Source organism: Pelophylax lessonae, assembly GCF_965119305.1.
Source record: "Pelophylax lessonae genome assembly, chromosome: 3".
NCBI lineage: Eukaryota > Metazoa > Chordata > Amphibia > Anura > Ranidae > Pelophylax > Pelophylax lessonae.
In genome coordinates this window covers 117,647,015-117,669,040 of record NC_138770.1, presented here as the reverse complement: position 1 = coordinate 117,669,040, position 22,026 = coordinate 117,647,015, and the positions used below count along the sequence as shown (strand labels likewise).

Genomic DNA, 22,026 nt, shown 5'->3' with positions numbered 1-22,026 from the left:
GCTTCTCTGTGTTATATCTATTTGACAGTAGCAATAGCAAAACTTGTTGTGAATACAGTCTACTCCATAAACTTCTTTATTCAATGTTAAAATAAAATCTCACAATGTGAAGTTCTCCAATAAGCACCAACATACAAGAGTTTAGTCTTATGAGAGCAAGCAAGTACTTCCCAGTACATGACTATGTCATTACCCCCACCTACGCATTTCACCATATGAGAAGTCCTCAGAAGCAGCCCTGAGCAAGTTCTTTGTGGCAAAACATATAAGGAGGGATTAGTTTGTCATGTACTAAGAGGTACTCCCTTGCTAAGACCAGGAAAGGGAGCAGACCAAATGCTTGTACATTGCCGCTGACCCCGTATTATGCATTTCTCCACACAGGACTTCCTCAGGAGAAAAACACATAGGATAGAGTTAGTGACATTGTCACACACCAAAGGGGTGATCGCTTGCTCTCTTAAGACCAGGAGAGCAAGCAGACTGAAGCCTTGTTAGGTTGGCGCTGGTTGGTACACTTATACTGTAAAAGAGGTTTTATTTGCTTTCAATATTAAAGTTTTACACTACATGGATTCTCCCTTTTTTTACTTATGACATGGATGTGCGGAATGTATGACAGACTGAAGGCACTAAAGACAAGAGTGTGATATATGATCTTTCAACAGTAAACTGACCCTTTAAATTAAAAAGATCAATCGTGTCAGTAAGTCAACCCTACTAAAGGAATGAGGAAAGGGGGCGGGGGGGGGGGTTGTACATACATGACAGAGTTCACAAGTGTTTCTACTGGTGACACCCAATAGATAACACAAAAAAGTGAAAAAGGACACATGATGAGTTTACGATTAGCAGTTGGCATAATCAAGGGCTGGGCACCAAATGATTTATATATGCTTGATTGCTGTGGGCAATACTTGGCATACTTGGATAAAAAACAAAGCTCTCAACCTTAGAGTGCCTCTGCTGTATGCTGCCCTGACATAGAGCTCTTAGTCTAGCTAGATTTTCCTTGTTTTAGTAGTTTACCAAATCCTTCTGCTTATGTATAAAGGCTACTCCATGACAATGACTGAACCAGCTCTGAAACCTCTATTTAGCTGGGATAGATGTTCCTGACCAAACACAGATTTCTCTGAGACAGCCAGCACCTGCAACACTCCCCCTCCATACTCCATGGGCACAATTCTGTATGTTTGTCTAATGCAAAGATGAATATCTGTAGAAAAATCTTTGATTGGAAAGATAACTTCTTAAGGGCCCTTGCACAGATAACCAACTTCTGTCGTATATCTGCAGGAGCTAGCTAGGACAAAAATATGCCACTGCAGACTTTTTGAAGGTACAGGCCAGTGACTCCCTAGTAAATACCGTAGTAAAAACGTATCAGCTCCACAGCATGAATTTCAAAAACAAACCTTTAATGACAGTTTCCTAATTTGATATCAAACCTCCCCTCACTGCATGTGCATTGATGACAGAGCCACAATTCAGGTATGTGACCAAGCACAGCTTTGTAATTGTGAGTGCAGGGGGTTCACTGTAAGACGTCATAGTCAGAGCTGCTTAGAAATAGAGGTGAGAAAGGACAATGTAATAAAATCTCCTGAACAGAAGGATTTTTAGGAAGGATCAAACATTCAAGGACCTCAATCAAAGATAAAGATCATACTTGTCTAAAAAATCCTAGAAAGCACGCTGATAAGCCACAGCATTACTTACCCTGTTTGCATTATAGTACAAGACAACCAAGTATCTGTTACAGACGTTAAAACCAGACAGATGATCACAGGCGTTTTTGGCATCAAAGATGTCTTCATAGACCACATATGCGGTTCCTCTGGTCTCTGGCGTGTTTCCCCTGAAAAACACACACAAGACGACATAACATTGAGGAACCAATAAGGTATATAGCAGTATATTCCATGTCTGTTCTCAAATGCCACATTCAGCTCATGTTTAATGAATATACACAAAGTCACCATAACCCTACCGGTGTCAGTGTCAGCTGACTGGCAAATTCTGAAATGCTAGAGGGGCTGAAGGTCTGGGAAACACAGTTTACAAAAAAAAAAAAAAACTAAAAAGCGTGGCTTTTTTTTTTCTTCTAGCCAATAAAAGCAAGATACATTCCAGTACAATACACAACCATTGTTTGTGTATTGCAGAAACAATGGTTGTGTATTGCAACCATTGTTTCTGCAATACACAACCATTGTTTCTGCAATACACAACCATTGTTTCTGCAGCTTCTCATTAAAGTGGACATTCCAAACAATTTAAGCATTTAGAGCTCGTTTACACTAGTGACAAGGACTACCACTGGTTTGAAAAGCAATTTGTGCTTGGGTTGTTTCTCAGGAGGTGCTTGAAGGGTAGTGAGAAGGCAATATGACCCCTCCTTTACCACCTGTTTTTAATTCCTAAATACTGCACTACCACTCTGCAACCCCATGCATTGCTCACTGCCCCATTTACTTGCATGAGTCCTGTTCAGTGGGCCGTAGTTAGGTAATGGCTGTTTGGTGGCAGTAAAAACGCGCTTCAACTGCATTTTTTACTGCCCCTCAACTACTAGTCTAAATGAGCCCTTAAAGCTAAACTAAATGTATGATCTTAAATTACAGTTAGGGTCCTTTCACATGGGCGATCCGATCAGATCCGCCTGTCAGTTTTTTTAGGCGGATCTGATCGGATCCCCCATGCATCCCTATGGAGGAGCGGATGTCCGCTGACACCCGCTGCTATCCACATCTGATCCATGAAATCCAGACAGATGGAAACCCTTTTATCCATCCATCCAGGGGATCGGATAAGAGCAGACAGGCGGTCAGTTCTCATCCGATTCCCCCATAGAGATGCATTGGGCTCTGACACCTCCCTCTCCGCACACAGAGCAGGGAGAGAGCGGTCTCCTTCCTGCTCAGTGGGGGGGATCTGTGTATCGATCCCCCACTGAACAGCTCGGATCCACCTACGGAGGCGGAGCGCGTGAAAGAAGCCTTACACTGGTCCATTGGTTTTTCATGTGTACATTTGTTTTTTGGACTGCCTTTTCCTTCCAGCCAAAGATTTTATTTTTTTCCACACCCTAACTTCCTTTGCAGCAAAAGGCTCCTTTTTCTAGCCAGGTCTCTATGGAGCCACCACACCATGCACTTCTATCCTGAGCTACACTAATGCATTTAGACAATTTGTGTGTCGAAACACAGACTGCACATAGCGGAAGGAGAAACTGCATATCCTTAGATTGTAAGCTCTAACGAGCAGGGCCCTCTGATTCCTACTGTATTAAAGTGTATTGTATTTGTACTAGTAAAGAGAAGGTGACCAGCGCTATGGACTAAAGGTATATGAGGGGGGGGGGGGGCAAATAAATAAAATAAGGTGTAAGCTGCCACCAATCAACCCTTAAGTGCAAGGGTGAAAGTGCAATTTAATATGTGACGATTGGCATCGGCGCTACCTTGCAGTGTATGAAAGTGAAAAACCGAAAATGTGGGTGAAAAAATAGTATTAGAGTGTCACCAAATTATTTTGTGAGTGAACTCCTTAAGAAATAAATACATAAATAAATAAAAGAATAAATAAACAACCAATGTGTTTATTAAATATAACAAATATCAAATTAATAACTAATATAGTGATGCGTGTACATAATACATTGTATACAATAGTAATAAATGTGAAAGAAAGGGGGGTTTCCCACAACCACAAGTGTTTTATCAGGAAACACTTTCCTGATATATGTGCCACACATGTGATATAGAAGTAAATATGTGCTGCTGTATAGAGTCCAAGTTGGCCACTAGGTGGCGTTTACAATACAACCTGTGCAGCGGTATGGGGGGGTCTCTTCTCCGTGGTGGGGGAGCAATTTCGAGCCGATGGTCTGGCGCCCTAAATGCTCACAAGAGAGAAGGCCCCATAGTGAATAGTTAATCCATACAATGACGGCAAAAAGGCGCAGTACACTCACTGTTTGGTTATGATGATCAGGATCAGAGTAAAAGTCAGTCCGCGCCGGGATGCTTCCGCGCTCCACGGCCGACAACCGGAAGTGACGTTAACGTACGAGACTCCGCCCTATGCGTTTCATCAGAGGGCCGCTCCAGTTGAAGCATCCCGGCGCGGACTGACTTTTACTCTGATCCTGATCATCGTAACCAAACAGTGAGTGTACTGCGCCTTTTTGCCGTCATTGTATGGATTAACTATTCACTATGGGGCCTTCTCTCGTTGTGAGCATTTAGGGCGCCAGACCATCGGCTCGAAATTGCTCCCCCACCACGGAGAAGAGACCCCCCCATACCGCTGCACAGGTTGTATTGTAAACGCCACCTAGTGGCCAACTTGGACTCTATACAGCAGCACATATTTACTTCTATATCACATGTGTGGCACATATATCAGGAAAGTGTTACCTGATAAAACACTTGTGGTTGTGGGAACCCCCCCTTTCTTTCACGTTTATTACTATTGTATACAATGTATTATGTACACGCATCACTATATTCGTTATTAATTTGATATTTGTTATATTTAATAAACACATTGGTTGTTTATTTATTCTTTTATTTATTTATTTCTTAAGGAGTTCACTCACAAAATAATTTGGTGACACTCTAATACTATTTTCACCCACAATTTCGATTTTTCACTTTCATACACTGCAAGGTAGCGCCGATACCAATCGTCACATATTAAATTGCACTGTATTTGTACTGTCTACCCTTAAGTTGTAAAGCGCTGCGTAAACTGTCGGCGCTATATAAATCCTATATAATGTATAGACAATAAAAACAAAAACTACATGGAATGTGGTCCTGCTGGTGGGGACTGAGGAAAAAAGTTAACACACCCTAAATGGAAGTTCAAGGGAAGACTGCACCCAGAAGATGGAGCTGTGAACCTCAGAGTAAGCCAAATATTTACTGATGGATTACTTGCAAAATAATGTAATAAATTACAATATTTAATGCATTTAAATTGAGAGGTTTACTACTACTTTAGGACTATTCTCTTCTATTCTACTCTATTACAGTGCAACTTGCCACACAGCATGCACTCCTAGTGCTTACTGGGTTAAATTATAATATAAGAAAACACATATTATTGGAATAGTATGCGACTGGCGGAGGTAATTGGCCATGTTTTGTGGTTTATGCACCAGATGATGACCATTAGCGGTAGCTTACTGGCAGTGACAGAGACTTTGCTTGGCGGTGATGGGGCCCCTCCTGTTAGTGTGAAGGACATTACAGTAATCTCAGCATGTCCGCAGGGAATCATCCATTACAAGCCTTTGCTTCTAGAAGGTTTGGAAGCAGTCTGACAGATGTGATGACTGATTGCATCTTTGTTGCTTCCAAAAAGGTAATGATTCCAAGAAATGCTACAGGACGAACTGCATTAAAGTGTTTCTGCGATGGCGAAAATGATATTTGAATGCTCAGAAAATAAACAGCACAGATATAAACAAGGAAACAAGTTAGTCTTGACAATGGAAGAAATAATAAGAGCCTTGTGTTAGAGTCATGTAAGTTTCCACATAAAGCCAAACACTGGGGTGGATAGAACAGAAAATACAGTATTTAGCCCCAGTAATGTGTTCTATGAAAAACAATAATAAAGGAGGACTAGCATATGTATACCCGAATCCATCTGTAGATTGTCTTCCTGTAGTCCTCTACAAATCTGCACTCAGACTGGGAGAGAGACTGGGTCAGTACTGAGAGCCAAACAGCTCTTGATTTGGAAAACACTGCCATTCTAACAGTTTACAGAATGGGCGGTCACAAGGACGACCTCATAAATGTGTTGCTTTTCCTTTATTATCCAATCATCGAGCTGGGGTTATCCCTTCTCCAAGGTGTATAACTTAACCAGTTCCCGACCACCCGCTGCCTTTTTTACAGCGGCAGGGTGACTCGTGCAGGCAATACGACGTAGATCTAAGTCGCTCGCCTGGGAGGAGCTAGGGGATGAGCGTGCGCCGCCGCGCTCCCACCCCCGATCGTCAGCGGGGAAGCCGATGCGGGTGTCAGGCAGCTCCAATAGCCTCCTGACCCCCGCGATCACTCCCCGCTGAGAGAGAAGATTGGTCAGCTGTTGTAAACACAGCTGACCATCCTTCTCCCTGAAATGATCGCAGAGCTCATGTGATCCTTCTATATAGGATCACAGGTCTCTATGGTCATCTCAGAAGCCACGCCCCCCCACAGTTAGAATCACTCCCCTAGGGTAACATTTAACCCCTTCATCACCTATACTGTTAACCCCTTCCAGTGTCATTATTACAGTAACAGTGCATATGTTTAGCACCGATTACTGTAGTAATGTCACTGGTACCCCCAAAAGTGTCAGTTAGGGATCCGATCTGTCCGCCGCAATGTATATATATATATATATATATATACACATCTATCTATCTATCTCTATAAAAATATGTAGCCGAAAACAGATTGGCCTAAAATGTTAAAAAATTGATTTTTAAAAATAATTTTTTTTTTTTTAGGGGGAATGTTATATAGCAGAATGTGAAGAATATTGTTTTTTTTTTTTTTTTCAAAATTGTCACCCTTTTTTTTGTTTATAATGCAAAAAATAAAATTGCACAGGTGATCAAATACCACCAAAAGAAAGCGATATGGGGGGGGGGGGGGGGGGGGAGGACGTAAATTTTGTTTGGTTACAGCGTCACACGACCGCGCAATTGTCCGTTAAAGTAACGCAGTGCCGAATCGCAAAATAGGGCCTGGCCATTAAGGGGGCAAATCCTTCTTGTCTTAAAGCGGTTAAATAAATAAAGAAGAGACTTGTGGTGAAGAGATCCTATTGCGTTGTCTATTCAGGATCTCTTTAAAGCCCATCCCCCATGAGCACCTTTTACTCACCTTCACAGTGCTCTGTCATGTAATCTTTTTGAACAGCGCGGAATCAGGGTAGGAGGTATTATACCACCTTATACTCTAAAAGCACAGGGTATTCTGTAGTGGCTGCTACAGAACAAACAATAGAGGAGTGCTACAAGGATGAGCAGAAGGTGGGCTAAAATATGGTAAAAAATGTTACATATTGCAGTTTATCAAATGTAGGTGCATTAGTTCCCTTTTTTAAAGCAGAACTACAGGCCAATTTTTTTCCCCCCCCATTTTGGGTAGAAACCCTGGCAGATTTTTTTTTTCTCCCCACCTGTGTCCTATCGCAGAGATTTCCCTTCACTTCCTGTCCCATAACCAAAACAGGAAGTGAGAGGAAATCCCTGCAAATTAAAGGGAATTAGTCTGGGACCCCCAGGTCACCAGAACTAGTGTGCCCGTTGGAAGGATTTCCCCTCTGTCATTTTTCTAGGAACAACCCAAAATTTGGGATTTTCTTTTTTGCTTTCGTTGATAATGGCAAACAGGAAAAATAGAAAGGGCGAATAACCTTAACCCCTTGATGCCAGCCGCAGGCAAATATGCCTTGCTCGCTTCCAGGACAGTGACTGGTGTCTAACCGAAAGTTATGCAGCGATCAGGAGTTTTTGGATCATGTGGCCGCCGAGAAAGCCAATCACATCAGTCACATGATCTTAAACCACCTTAAAGCGGAGTTTCCGGCTCAAAACCAACTTTGGCCCATCCGTTTGCTGTGAATGCCCTGAAAAACAAATGGATACTCCCGATTTTTTTTTTCTTTACTTACCTTGTTTTTGAAGAAAGTATACTTACCTTCCTTCTACTTTCTCCCTCTGCGGCCGCGGCCCACGCCGTCACTTCCTGCTTGCATTGACTCCTGGGAGCTAAACGTCATCGCTCCCAGGAATCAATGCACCTGCACCGGCCCCGCTCGTCACTTTCGGTGCAGGCGCGTCATTCACTGCTAAACAGCTTCTGGGCATGCCCAGAAGCTGTGCAGGGATAACGCGCCTGCACTGGAACTGACGGGCGGGGCCGGTGCAGGCGCATTCTGGGACGAAGGGGACACGGAAGAGGACACCGAAGAGGACGCCTTGGCCTCAGCTGCCCACACCTGAGATGGCAGCGCTGGAGAAGAAATTTTCAAGGTAAGTATTTCTTCTAAAAGGTAAGTGCGGCCTGGGACAGTTCAGAGGCTATCCATTGTGGAATGTACTAGCCCTGACTGTCCCGGGGGTATTTTTATTGAAAAAACATTTCCGAGGCCGGAACGCCGCTTTAAGAGCCGGAAGGCACCGGAGTGAAGAGGTTAAAGGATAAGTTCACCTTTGGGAACAGGTTACATGCTCCACCCATTTTTAGGGTAACATTTTCTCAATGCATGTAATTTGTTCCCAAAGCTGCAGCCGCTGCCCTCTCCCTGTTGCAGCAGTACAAGAAGAGGTTTCCTGTACTAGCGGTCACTATTTAAAATCAGCGTGGCCGTTCTGGGCTCCGCCCACACCGTCAAGTCATTAATTTACACAGTTTTGTGTGTGAATGAACTTCAAGCCCTGGCATCATTTATATCCTTTGTAGTGGAGCGCTGTGGTAGTTCATCAATTTGTTCCTGCCTGCCCGTACAGGATGTATGGGTAGACAGATATACTGACAGATCCCCAGAAGACCTACATGGAACCAGCGATCTTCTGATCGCAGGTGCAATGCTTTACAGGCTTCAAAAGAAAAAAAAAGGAAAACATGCAAAAAATGTGCATTTATTATTTTCTTTTCTAAAAGGTGAACTTATCCTTTAATGGGGCACAGACACCAATGGACAGGTGTTCTAATTCCTCTCCACTCTATCCAAAAAACTAAAAGTTGTTTTTAGCTATACTTTAAAAAAAGGATAAAGTTCACTTTTTGGTAAAAAAACAAATGCACATTTTATTGCAGGTAAAAAAAAATGTGCAATTATTAGAGCTGTACGATTCTGGATAAAATGAGAATCACACTTTTGCTCAGAAGATCAGGATACTCAGCGTAACATCATCTTTTACATTATACAAAAAAATTGGGCCAACTTTACGGTTTCGTTTTTTTTTTTTAATTCATTAAAGTGTATTTTTTCCCCCAAAAAACTGCGTTTGAAAGACTTCTCAGCAAATACAGTGTGACATAAAATATTGCAACGAGCGCCATTTTATTCTCTAGGGTCTCTGCTAAAATTATATATATATATGGTTCTAAGTAATTTTCTAGCAAAAAATACTTATTTTAACTTGTAAGCAAAAAGTGTCAGGAGAAGGCTTAGGCCCCTTTCACACTTGTGCAACTTGTCCTGCGACTTGGGACTGCAAAATCGCATGACAAGACGTTCATTATTTCCAATGGGTACCGTTCATATCTGTGTGACTTGAAGTCGCAAACTTCAAAGTAGTCCCTGCACTACATTGGGCCAATTTTGATGCGTTTTGAGCTCCTAAGACATAGGCATTGCTTCAAGCCCAGTCAAAATCTCAGCAACAAAGTTGCGGTAAAATCGTGCGACTTTAAGTCGCACAAGTGTGAAAAGGGCCTTAATCATTAGGAAGTTAAACTTCCCTGGAAGTTCATTCCTTTGATCTAAAAGAAACAAAATAATACATTGTAAAACACTGTTTATAGTGATCTAGCAGCATTCATGTTAACATTTGCCGGAGGCTCTATTTTTTTTTTTTTTCACAGCTGTGAGTGAGCGGAGAACAGCTCTGTAAGAATCAAAGACCTGCTGTTTTAAAATCATGAGGGGGGGTGTGAATCGAGATCACGATTTTTTAACAATTGTGCAGCTCTAGCAATTGTTTTTTTGTTTTTTTTTTGAGCCTATAAAGCATTGCACACACAATCAGCAGATCTGCCAGTCTATCTGCTTCCCCATACATCCTGCACGGGTAAGCAGAAACAATCTGACAGGAAGCATGAATGAACTACCATGGCGCTCCACAGCGATGCAGCAATTCATTGAAAACTACAAGCCGGCTACCACACCTTGTAGTTTTCTATGCACCGAGCGCTGTCAATTAGTGATGCGGCTGGGCAGGCAGAGCCCTGCTTGGCCACATTTTTTTTAAAAATTGTGACAGCTAGCAGGGAGGGAGAAGAACCCCACTAGCTGTCTGTGACAAGGCTCAATAGCTGTACTGTATCTTACAAACTATGTAAAGGCCCGTACACACGTACCGATTGTCGGACGAAAATGTTCGGTCGCCGAACGATCGGCCAATTTTCGGCTTGTTAGTAGGATGCTTCCGACAGCGCACTTTCGGCCGAACAGAATCTGTCGTGCAAGCATTAAAATGTTTGTATGCCGACACCAGAATGGCCGATTGTTCGCCAGTCAGTACAGAATTCGGCCGACAGACAGCAGATTTGCAAGACTGGGCATGCTCAGAAAAGAAAAAAGACAAGGAAAGTTAACCATCGCATGACATCACTTCTGCAGTCGGCTGTTGTTGGCCGACAAAATTCGTGTGCAGTCTTATGCACTTTTCAACAGACAAGACAGCCCGCGGACAAAAGACGGCCGATCGTTCGGCTGACGATCGGTACGTGTGTACGGGGCTTAAGGAGCAGAAAGTATGGACTACAAAACACCCCCTTCTTATCTGTATACCTTTGGAGGGGAGATGTTCTGTAGTACACATAGTTGAGGTGGACATGGCTGATAATACTACTCAGCAGAGTGCATAGTTTTCTGCCTAAAGTAGTGAAAAATCAATACCCAAACAGTCAGAATGCAGTCACTGTTTCACTAATGCCCCGTACAGACGTGCAGATTATCTGCAGACTTGTCTGTAGACTTACCAAAACCATATAATATGAGGTCAAACCTAAACACTTTCAATTTGTATGCAATCCGGCAGGCCCTTGCACTACATAGAAAAGGTAAATCTGAAGACAAAAGTCTTCAGATAATCTGCACGTGTGTACGGGGCATAAGAATGTTCCATCCAGCTCAGCTGATTCTTAAAATGACCGCTTGAATTTCAAAATTTAAGCCACACCTGAAAGCTTAACTGAACCACCAAGAGCTCCATAAGCAACCATAAAAAAAAAAAAAAAAAAAAAAGACCAGTTTTAGGAAAACTATTTAACCACTTGTGTGCCAGCCTGTAATACCCCTTCATTACCAGGCCATTTTTGAATTTTCAGTACTGTGAAAGTCTGACAATTACTCCTTTATGTAACAATGTTAGACAGATAGAGCTTTCTTTTGCTAGTATTCAATAACCACTAGGAAAAGAAAAAATCATTAAAAAAAAAATTATTATATATGTGTGTATGTATGTATATATACACACACACACACACTAATATATATATATATATATATATATATATATATATATATATATATATATATATATATATATATATATATATATATATATATATATATATATATACACATACATACACACACACACACACATACACACACACACAATATATATATATATATATATATATATATATATATATATATATTTATTTAAGAACAACAACAATAATGCCAGAATAGTACAAAAACCCTTCAGAATTACCCTGTTTTGGAAAAGTGATGTCATTTTTTTGCCACAATTTTTTGGAAATATAGAAACATGCGGGTATTGACATGGTTAAACCAGGAGCTTGAAAATGGTGCACTATATTAGTATAGGTGATACAGAGAAGAAGTGTAGAGGTTACTGTACTGGTCATACACAATGGCATCATGGAGATGAAGGGGTTAATGTTCAGATGGGCAGGACAAGGGAGGTGAGGGGGTTAATTTACAGGTCACTAGGGACAGCAATAAAGTTAGTATGTGGAGAGGAATGGGCATGAAAGGGTTAAAAAACCTGCCATTCAAAAACTTACTACTATAAAATAGTTACATGAAAAAGCAAATAATCACTTAAAATGTGCTCACTAAATACACTGTACTTCTCTTTAAACCCACAGACACCAGCATGCTAGAACAAATTAAAATTCAAAATACAGGCCATGTATTATTTTTTTTTTTATTGATCACTTTGCCAAAAGTGCTACAAGAATCCACAAAAGAAAAAAAATATATATAAATTAAAAAAAAAAAGAAACTTACACTCTGATCTGGCGAATAGGTCCGTACTTTCCAAAGATATCATACATTTCCTCCCCGGTGATTTTATAGGGCAAATTCCTGATGTACAATATCCGGTTCACTTCAGGTGGTAAACGGATCTGACAAGCAGAAATATGCAAGAATCAGAAGGTGAAAATATTCTTTTTTCAGTATTCGCAGTTCATCATTTATCATACACAGAGTCATTACAGACATGAACACTACATTATAAAGGAGTATTGTTTTCTCACACACTTAGAGGTGCATTCTCTAAAAATGTTCAGTCTGTGAAACTACATGTGCATTTGGTCTGTGCAAATGAATGTTACTAGGCAATTTTATTTTCTCCAGAATTGTATTTACACAGAACAGAGTGAATTACGGCTACTAGATGGCACTCACAATCATAGTTCCTTATTTCCTATGATCATCAGCTTCATCTAGTGGCCATGTCGCTGTATTGAACAACATTTAACCTGGAGAGTTAGATCAGTACATTCTGTTGCACATGGTGATCAGTGCTACAAAATTGTTAGAAGTACGTCAACAGATGGGACACAAAAGGAAACATACTACATCAAGACATAGGATACGTTCACCTTTACACAAAAAAAAAAAAATGCACTTTTTTTGCAGGTAAAAAATGTGCATTTCTTATTTTTTGTTGCAGAAGCCTGTGCAGCACTGTACCAGCGATCAGCAGATCACTGATGACATACAAGACTCCTGCAGACCCGTCAGTGTTTCTGCTTGCTTGTACGGGCAAACCGATACGCTCTCACAGGAAGAGACAATGAACTTACAGTGCACATAGCGCACCTTGGTATGTAATTGAGAACTACAATTAACTAAGGCTGTCTGGACTTGTAGTTTTCCATTCACATAACACTGTGAATGAGTGAAGCGGGCGCTGAGAGAAGATCCCTGCTAGCAGTCAGAGTGGGGGATTGGGGGCGGGTCCTTTCAGGACATGTTACACCCATATTCAGGGTGTAACATGTAATGCACTTATCCTTTAACCCAGCACAACTAGCTTTTACCTGCCATGTATTTCCTTCTCTAACTCCCTTTATGTATGCCCTCTGGGTACTCAGCAGTGATCAAATAGGTTTTTTTTTTGCCGATACGGATATTTTGGTCATCGCACATCCGTATCGGCAGATATCTGCTGATATTTTCGGACATTTAATTTTTTTTTTTTTACAGGTACTCTTGTGGAGGGATTTAGACCCCCAACCCCCCCCCCCCCCCGCACTTAAAGGCATTCAAAACGTCAAAGTTTGGCTGTTTTGAATCCTGTCTTTTTTTAATTTGGCACCAGTACCCGGAAGTGATGTCATGACATCACTTCCGGGTTTTTATATAGAGACCCGATCAGAGACAAATGCGGCTTTGATTGGGTCCTCTGCAGCCGGACAGGTAGGATGCCCGGGTCTCCCAGTGGGACAGGAGACCTGGGAGAGCCACGGAAAGCGGCGGGGGGGATGGGGGGACGTCCCCTTCCGCTACTTGTAATGACAGACGAGTGGCTTTTCAGCCGCATCGGTTGTCATTACAAGACAGCCGACCTTCGGCTATGGACTTCGGTACCGGGGTGATGCCTATAGCTGCAGGTATCACTCCGGTACAGCACTTTACCGAAATATCGGCAAAATCGGTAACCTCAGGGGTCGATTCCGATATATCGGGGAAAGTGCATATCGGCCCTCGATATCTCGGCTTTGCCGATAATCGGTCGATCCCTAGTACTCAGTGCAGTTTAGACTTTGGCCTTTTTGCACGTGCGCCTCTGTGAAGCATAATCCGCTTGTTCAGCGGGATATCTCTCAATTGATCCTCGCTGAGCAGGCAGATGACAGGTCTGTGTCCGTTCCACTATGCAGAGCAGACACGGACACAGTACCACTCTCCTCTATGGGGCAATCAGATGTAAATTGACCACCTGTCCGTTTCTCCTAGATGGATGGGGAATAGAAATCACCATGTTTTTGGCGGACAGGATCAGATCGGGTGGTGGCGGGTGTCAGGGGACATGTGTCTGTGCACATCTGACGCTCCATAGAAGAGACTGGAGGGTCCGATCAGGTCTGCCTGAAAACTGACGGATGAACCTGATTGGATCGCCTGTGTGAAAGGGGCCTTTTTCTATAGTTGTAAATAAACATTCCCCTTCACAGCTCTTATTATAATGACGTCACTACAGGGCACTCATATCCCAGTCCCTGTCTTTAACTGTTCTTGTGTCATTGCAGGAGAGATCCCAGTTACTTAACTCTAACAGTGCTGGTAAGATGCTGACTGCAGTGGGATTTTTTTTTTTTTTTAACCACACAGAGCCCTATACTGTTAAATCAGATGACTTAAGGATGCAGAAATGTATTCCTTAAAATTGTTCACACCGAAAAGAAAAACATGCTCCCTTTTCTGTGTCTTGTTTTTGGTCTCTCTTATGGTGGCCATACATGCTTCAATTTTACTGTCCAATTGTGTGATTTAATGTGATCGGATCAGCAAGCAATGGACTAAGCATAACTTCCCTCCCTGCTTAAATGCAAAAAAACTGAATTTTTGTAAAATCTTACCTGTAAAATTCCTTTCTCTGAGTCCTCCGACAGTCGCCGCCTCTTCATATTCGTCACATATGGGGTATTAGACTTTGCTCCGAAGGAGTAGCTAGGCAACAGAATATGTTAACAATAAAGCTTTAACATATCCCACCCTCAAGGGGTGGTCCCCTCAGTCAATACCCTCCTACTTCCTGCAACCATATCTCAGTTTTAGTGGAATAGCAGTAGAGTATACATTCAACCCCAAAAGAGGGGCGGGGGCGGCGACTGTCGGAGGACTCAGAGAAAGGAATTTTACAGGTAAGATTTTACAAAAATTCCGTTTTCTCTTACGTCCTCCGACAGTCGCCGCCTCTTCATATTCGTCACATATGGGGACGTCCCAAAGCAGTGCAAACATGAGGGGTGGGAAACGCATCCGCGCCGAAAGGCAACGCAGTCTCCACATCAAAGAAAGGAACCTTACCAAAGGAAGGAAACCAGCTGGGCAACAGCAAAAATAAGTGCTCAACAGGAGCAACAACCCAGGAAAAGACAAAAAAACCAGGGAATACAAAGATATCCCAACAGCCAGGAGTCCCCAACAAGGGACCCTATGGAACAGCCGCACTAAGAACCTTGCGGCCAAAGGAAGCATCCGCCGATGCCTGAACATCTACTTTGTAGAATTTTGTGAAAGTGTGCACGGTCGACCAGGTCGCCGCCTTACACACCTGGGCTACAGAAGCCCCATGACGGCAGGCCCAAGACGTACTCAGTGATCTAGTAGAGTGCGCCTTCACAGGCACAGGGGGAACCTTCCCCTGCAAGGCATAGGCCTGTTCAATGCTCTGCCTGATCCATTTGGCGATGGTAGAGGCCGAAGCCGCCATGCCCTTCCGAGGACCCTCTGGAAGAACAAACAAGGAGTCCGTCTTACGAAAAGACTCAGTCGATTTAAGGTAAACCCTAATCGCCCGAACAACATCCAGAGAGTGCAATCTCACCTCCTTTGGATGTTTAGGCTTCGTGCACAACGAAGGCAAAACAATATCCTCGTTAAGATGGAATTCCGAAACTCGTTTCGGCAGAAAAGAAGGATTAGGTCGCAAGACCACCTTATCCAAATGAACAACCAGGTACGGAGACTTGCAGGACAAAGCCGCCAGTTCCGACACTCTGCGAGCCGAAGTGATCGCCACCAAAAAGGCGACCTTTTTGGACAACAGAGATCTCCCTGATCTGTTCAAAAGGAGCACGTTGTAACACAGAAAGAACTAGATTCAAGTCCCAGGGGGGCAAAGGATCCCTCCTAGGAGGAACCAGATGCCGCACACCCTGAATAAAAGTGCCAACCAAGGAGTTGGAAGCCACGGGACGTTGAAACAGAACGGCCAGCGCAGACACCTGACCCTTTATCGTGGCCAGCGCCAAACGCTGATCGACACCCGTCTGAAGGAAAGACAGCACACGGGAAACCGAGTACGTGCGGGGTGAAAACCCCCTGGACTCACACCAGGCAAAATAGGCCTTCCAAGTACGGTAATAAACCTTTCCCGAGGAAGACTTCCTCGCGTTGATCAAGGTATGAACGACTTCTGGAGAGAGACCCTTCTCCTTCAGGACCTCGGTCTCAACAGCCAGGCCGTCAAAGCCAGCGACTGTAAAGCAGGATGGTAAATCGGTCCTTGAGACAGTAGATCGTCTCGAAGAGGCAGACGCCAGGGGGCGTCGACCGCCAGATTCACGAGGTCTGCGTACCAGGACCGGCGAGGCCAGTCCGGTGCCACAAGAATCACTGTGCTGCGTTCCGAGTGTAACCTGCGAAGGAACCTGGACAGCAACTGAATCGGTGGAAAAGCGTACATCAGCCTGTACTGATGCCACGGGGCCACTAACGCGTCCGACGCGTCTGCCCGAGGGTCGCGCATCCTTGCCACGAACCTCTTCACCTTGTAGTTGAGGCGAGACGCGAACAGGTCCACATCTGGAAGACCCCACTTCGCGCACAACATCTGGAAGACAGCCGGATGGAGAGACCATTCCCCCTGATCCAGGGTCTGGCGACTCAGATAGTCCGCCTGCCAGTTCTCCACTCCCGGAATGTGAACCGCCGTTATCGCCGGGACATGAGTCTCGGCCCAATACAGAATGTCGGCCACTTCTCGAGCCGCTCGGGCACTCCTGGTGCCCCCTTGGTGGTTGATGTATGCCACCGCCGTGGCATTGTCCGTCTGCACCCGAACCGGGCAGCCCTGCAGCCGGTCCGTCCAGCGATGAAGACAGAGCCTTATCGCACGCAATTCCAGAATGTTGATCGGGAGGGAAGACTCCCCCTCCGACCAGGTCCCCTGGGCGGACAGGACGCCCAGAACACCACCCCAGCCCGACAGGCTGGCATCCGTAGTGATTATCGTCCACGAGATCGGACGAAACGACTTGCCCCCGGACACCAACGGGGACTGGAGCCACCACAGAAGGTTTACCCTGGTGCGATGACTCAACGAGATCTGAAGATCCAGAGATTGAGGTCGCCCGTCCCACTTGGACAGGATCTCCGCCTGGAGACCCCGCGTGTGAAACTGAGCGAAAGGAATCGCCTCGAAGGCCGAGACCATCAATCCCAGACATCTCATACACGTCCGCAGAGACGAGTGTGGAACGTCCCTGAGGGACCTGACTTCCTCCTGAAGAGTCCTGAGCTTGTCTTCCGGCAGGAAGACCTTCGCCTGCACCGAGTCCAGTATCATTCCCAGATAGGGAAGACGAACCGACGGACTCAGTGTCGACTTTGGAATATTTATCGTCCAACCGAACTCCTGCAGAGTTTGCATTGTGACAGACAGGTCCTTCTCCAGACCCTGACTGGTCGCAGACCGAATCAGAATGTCGTCCAGATACCCCAGGACAGAAATGCCCTGGGCCCTCAAGAATGCCAGAACCGGTGCAAGCACCTTGGTGAAGACCCGCGGAGCCGAGGCGAGCCCAAAGGGCAACGCCACGAACTGGTAGTGATCCTCCGCAATGGCAAATCGAAGGTATCTCTGATGCCCCTCGAATATGGGGATGTGAAGGTACGCATCCTTCAAATCGATGGAGGCCATGAATTCCCCCGGAACCAGGGCAGCCACCACCGAGCGCAGAGACTCCATGCGGAACTTGCGAACCCGCACAGAGCGGTTCAGAGCTTTCAAGTCCAGAATCGGACGAACCTTGCCCTCCTTCCTGGGCACGGTGAACAGATTGGAATAAAACCCCCGAAATCTGTCCCGATGAGGCACCGGAACCACCACACCCTGAGCCCTCAGGTCCCGCACCGCCAGGTGCAGATCCCGCAGGCGCTCTGGAGACAGTTGTAGATTTGAGGGAAAAAATCTGCTCTCCGGCCGAGAGAGAAACTCGATCTTGTAACCAGATCGAACGATTTCCAGAACCCATCTGTCCCGCACACGGGCCAACCAGGGCTGAAGAAAACCGAGCAAGCGTCCCCCCACCCCAAAACTGGGTGAGGGCGCCCCTTCAGGCCGAACTGTTATGGGCCGCAGGTCCGGATTGGCCGGACTTCTGTTTCCCAGACCAGGGCTTCTTCTGAGAACCTTGGCCTTTGAACGGTTTGCCCTTGTAGTGCGGCCGAAAGGCACGAAAGGACCCCTGAGGGGGCCGAAAATTCGCATGCTTCTTCTCAGAAGCCCCCTTAGCCTTGGGGAAATGGGGCAAGAGAGTGCTCTTACCCCCGGTGATCCCCTTAATCAACACATCCAGGGACTCCCCAAAAAGGCGAGACCCATCATAAGGCAGATTGGCTAAGGTTTTACGTGAAGATTGGTCCACCGACCAACATTTCAACCAAACCAGGCGGCGAGACAACACCGCCACGCTGTGCACACGTGCAGCCAACGGAATCAGGTCCAGGTCCGCATCACACAGATACATGACACCCTGGTGGATCTGATCCACCATATCCAGGGTCGCCGGCGAGGCCGAATCGGCCACTAGGACGCGCCTAAGCATCTGCGTCCAACTTGCGATCGCCTGGGCCGCCATGAGAGAAGCAAACAGAGCCTTAAGCATAGAACCCGTAACAGAATAAGTATGACGGGCAAGAGACTCCAGTCTCCTATCCGTGGCATCACGGAAAACAGGGGAACCCTCTGCAGGAATCGCAGTGGCTTTGTTCAAAACCGCAATTGCATGATCCACTGGTGGAGGCACACACCACCGTTCATCAGTGGCAGGCGAGAAAGGATAACGCAGCTTGAATTTACTTGGTACCGCAAAAGGTTTGCGCAGATCGCGCCATTGATCCTTAACAGCGCGCTGAAAATCAGCATTGCAGGGAAAAACCTGCGGCGTCCTGCGTTTTCTCTGCGTCCCATAAGCCGCCAAGGCAGCGGGAGGACACACTTCGTCCTGCAAACGCAGCGTTTGCTTAATGGAAGCAATCAACTCATCCATGATTGCAAGCTCTTCAGGCGAGCCAGGGGGAGAATTATCGACCCCCTCAACTTCAGCCTCCACCTCAGACCCCACTAGATCAAGAGAGGAGCGGGACCCCGATAAGGGGGTCCCTGCCAGAACAGCCCCATCACCTTCACCCTCAGAATCAGAGGACAGAGCAACTCTGGGCCGTTTAGTAGATTGAGCAGCCACCAGCATTTGCACCTGGGCAGCAAGGCCAGCCACAATAGTGGCTAAATCCCCCCCTGGGGGGGAAACAGCGGTCCCCTGGCTTTCCACCAATACTGTGGGAAACTTGCCCTCCTGAGAATCCATTGCCCCTGTATGCCAGACAACCAAGGGTTAACTGAGCAAGCGCGGCAAGCGCAGCCCACCGCACCACACTCAGGCACAATGAGACCCCCACAGGGAATATACAGACCGAATACAGGCAATGGCAAACAGGAATAGAAGGATAAAACCTGAGGAGACCCCGCTGCTGCTGCTGCCTCGATCGGTGTTCCAGGAAAGAGGAAGTGATGCTGCCAGGGCGCTCTATGTAAGCCTATGGAGGCTACAAGAAAATGGCCGCCGTGCATGTAAACCATGCGGCCGGAGCGGGCGCCGGTAAAATGGCGTCGTTTGGCGCCGAAATCGCCGCTCCATAGTGCATAAAAACACACACAAGCTTATCCCATTATATGGATACATGTTAGATCGCCGCAGCGATCGCTGTATATGCCCCAACATGCCATAAAAACATGCCCCACAGCACACAGCTTCCCACACTGCCCAGCCTGACACACACAGTGTCACACAGCTCCCCCCCCCCCCCCCTTGCAGCCCACAGCATGCAGCCGAGAGATAGGGAGACAAGCAGTGTGAATAAAGGCAGGTTACACAGTCCCAGACTGAGACCCCCCCAGACAGACAGGTCCCCACATAGATACACTTACCTCACATGGCGTGGGGAACCCGCACAGGCGAACAAGCCGCTGCACATGAGGCAGGGAGAGTCGCAATTCAAGACGCACACAATGGCGGTTAAGAAACCGCACAGCGTCCGGTGAGGTAGCCACCTCACCAATCATCCCTGCACCGAACAGGGATGGGTCGTTCACTGTGCCAGGAGCGTTACCTGGCTGAACGCTCGATGGCAGACTGGGAAGCCACTGACCCACGACCTGCGATCAGGGGGATCAGCCCGAGACCCAGTCCGCATGATCCTCTTCGTCCGAAGAACTAACTAATGCTGACAAAAATAACAGCTAAGTAAAGATAGAGAGAAAACTCAAACAAAATATTAAAAAGAAGAAAGAGTCTGGGACAAAAAGTCCCAGCACAGAGAGAGCCAGCCACTCCTGACAAGCTAGACATTAAAACTGAGATATGGTTGCAGGAAGTAGGAGGGTATTGACTGAGGGGACCACCCCTTGAGGGTGGGATATGTTAAAGCTTTATTGTTAACATATTCTGTTGCCTAGCTACTCCTTCGGAGCAAAGTCTAATACCCCATATGTGACGAATATGAAGAGGCGGCGACTGTCGGAGGACGTAAGAGAAAATTTATTTTCAGACGGGCCCAATGTCGAAAGACAGTTAAAAAAAAAAAAAAAAAGACTGATATTTGGACCGTATGCATGTTGGTCTGGTCGGCTTATGTCAGATATGCATGATGGAAAACCAGCAGCCGACCAACTCCTGATCAGCGCTCTCAGATGGTGGCAGAGAGCACCGATCAGTGTTGAAGCGGGGGGCGTCCCCCTGTTCGAACACAACAGCTCAGCGGAAGATCACCGTACTAACCTCGCATGGTTAGTACAGCGGCTCCGACCAGAGCTGACAACCCATGGGGTTGAATGAAAACAAAAAATAATAGTGTATACCTGGCTTTATGGCAGCCATACAAAAGCTGATAAAACTGAACAGCCAATGCCTGATTCCACAGAACAATCGAATGAGATAAAGTTTGCATTGTCAAGTGATAGTTGATGGTTTCGTTAGATTCGCGGATATATCGGCCACCGAACATTATCAGGTGAAAATAGGGTTATTCACGTTCTGCCGATAAAAAAAAAAAAAAAAAAAAGGTGCCGATAATGGTTGCCAAAAAACGCTCCGCAGTTTTACCAGGTTTAGGGTGCGTTTTTCATAGGTCATGTGATTCGAAAACTGCATTAAAAACACAACATGGGTGAGTTTTTGATGTCTTTTTGTCACATTCTCAATGTATTTCAATGGGGAGGTGCATTTTTGGTGCCAATTTTTTTAACTTAACAAATATGCACCAAAAATGCAGCAAGCGGGATTTTTAACACTGCAACGGACCAGTGTGAGGACAAACAGTATCTCGCAAAAGTAAGTACCCCCTCACATGTTTGTAAATATTTTATTATATCTTTTTATGTGACAACACTGAAGAAATGACACTTTTGCTACAATGTAAAGCAGTGAGTGTACAGCTTGTATAACAGTGTAAATTTGCTGTCCCCTCAAAATAACTCAACACACAGCTATTAATGTCTAAACCGCTGGCAACAAAAGTGAGTACATCCCTAAGTGAAAATGTCCAAATTGGGCCCAAATAGCCATTTTCCCTCCCTGATGTCATGTGACTCGTTAGAGTTACAAGGTTTCAGGTGTGAATGGGGAGCAGGTGTGAAATTTGGAGTTATCGCTCTCACTTTCTCATACTGGTCACTGGAAGTTCAACATGGCACTTCCACGTATTACTTGACCTGTATTATACTACATGCATAAAGGATTGACTCATGTTATTCTAAAACATGGCACTTCATCACAAAGAACTCTCTGAGGATCTGAAAAAAGAATTGTTGCTCTACATAAAGATGGCCTAGGCTATGAGAAGATTGTCAAGACCCTGAAACTGAGCTGCAGCATGGTGTCCAGGACCATACAGCGGTTTAACAGGACAGGTTCCACTCAGAACAGGCCTCGCCATGGTCGACCAAAGAAGTTGAGTGCACGTGCTCAACGTCATATCCAGAGGTTGTCTTTGGGAAATAGACGACGT

General features: G+C 45.4%; 1 protein-coding gene across 2 annotated transcripts in view; it reads right to left on the bottom strand.

Annotated features, from left to right (window-relative positions):
• SF3B6 (splicing factor 3b subunit 6) overlaps positions 1-22,026 on the bottom strand; it is a 169,470-nt gene that overhangs the window by 2,951 nt on the left and 144,493 nt on the right. For both annotated transcript variants that reach the window (XM_082251758.1, XM_082251757.1), the window contains 2 exons: positions 12,010-12,128; positions 1,723-1,861 (listed from right to left, as the gene is read on the bottom strand). In XM_082251758.1, coding sequence (XP_082107884.1) covers positions 1,723-1,861; positions 12,010-12,128 — 258 coding nt within the window. The remainder of the gene's footprint in view (positions 1-1,722; positions 1,862-12,009; positions 12,129-22,026) is intronic.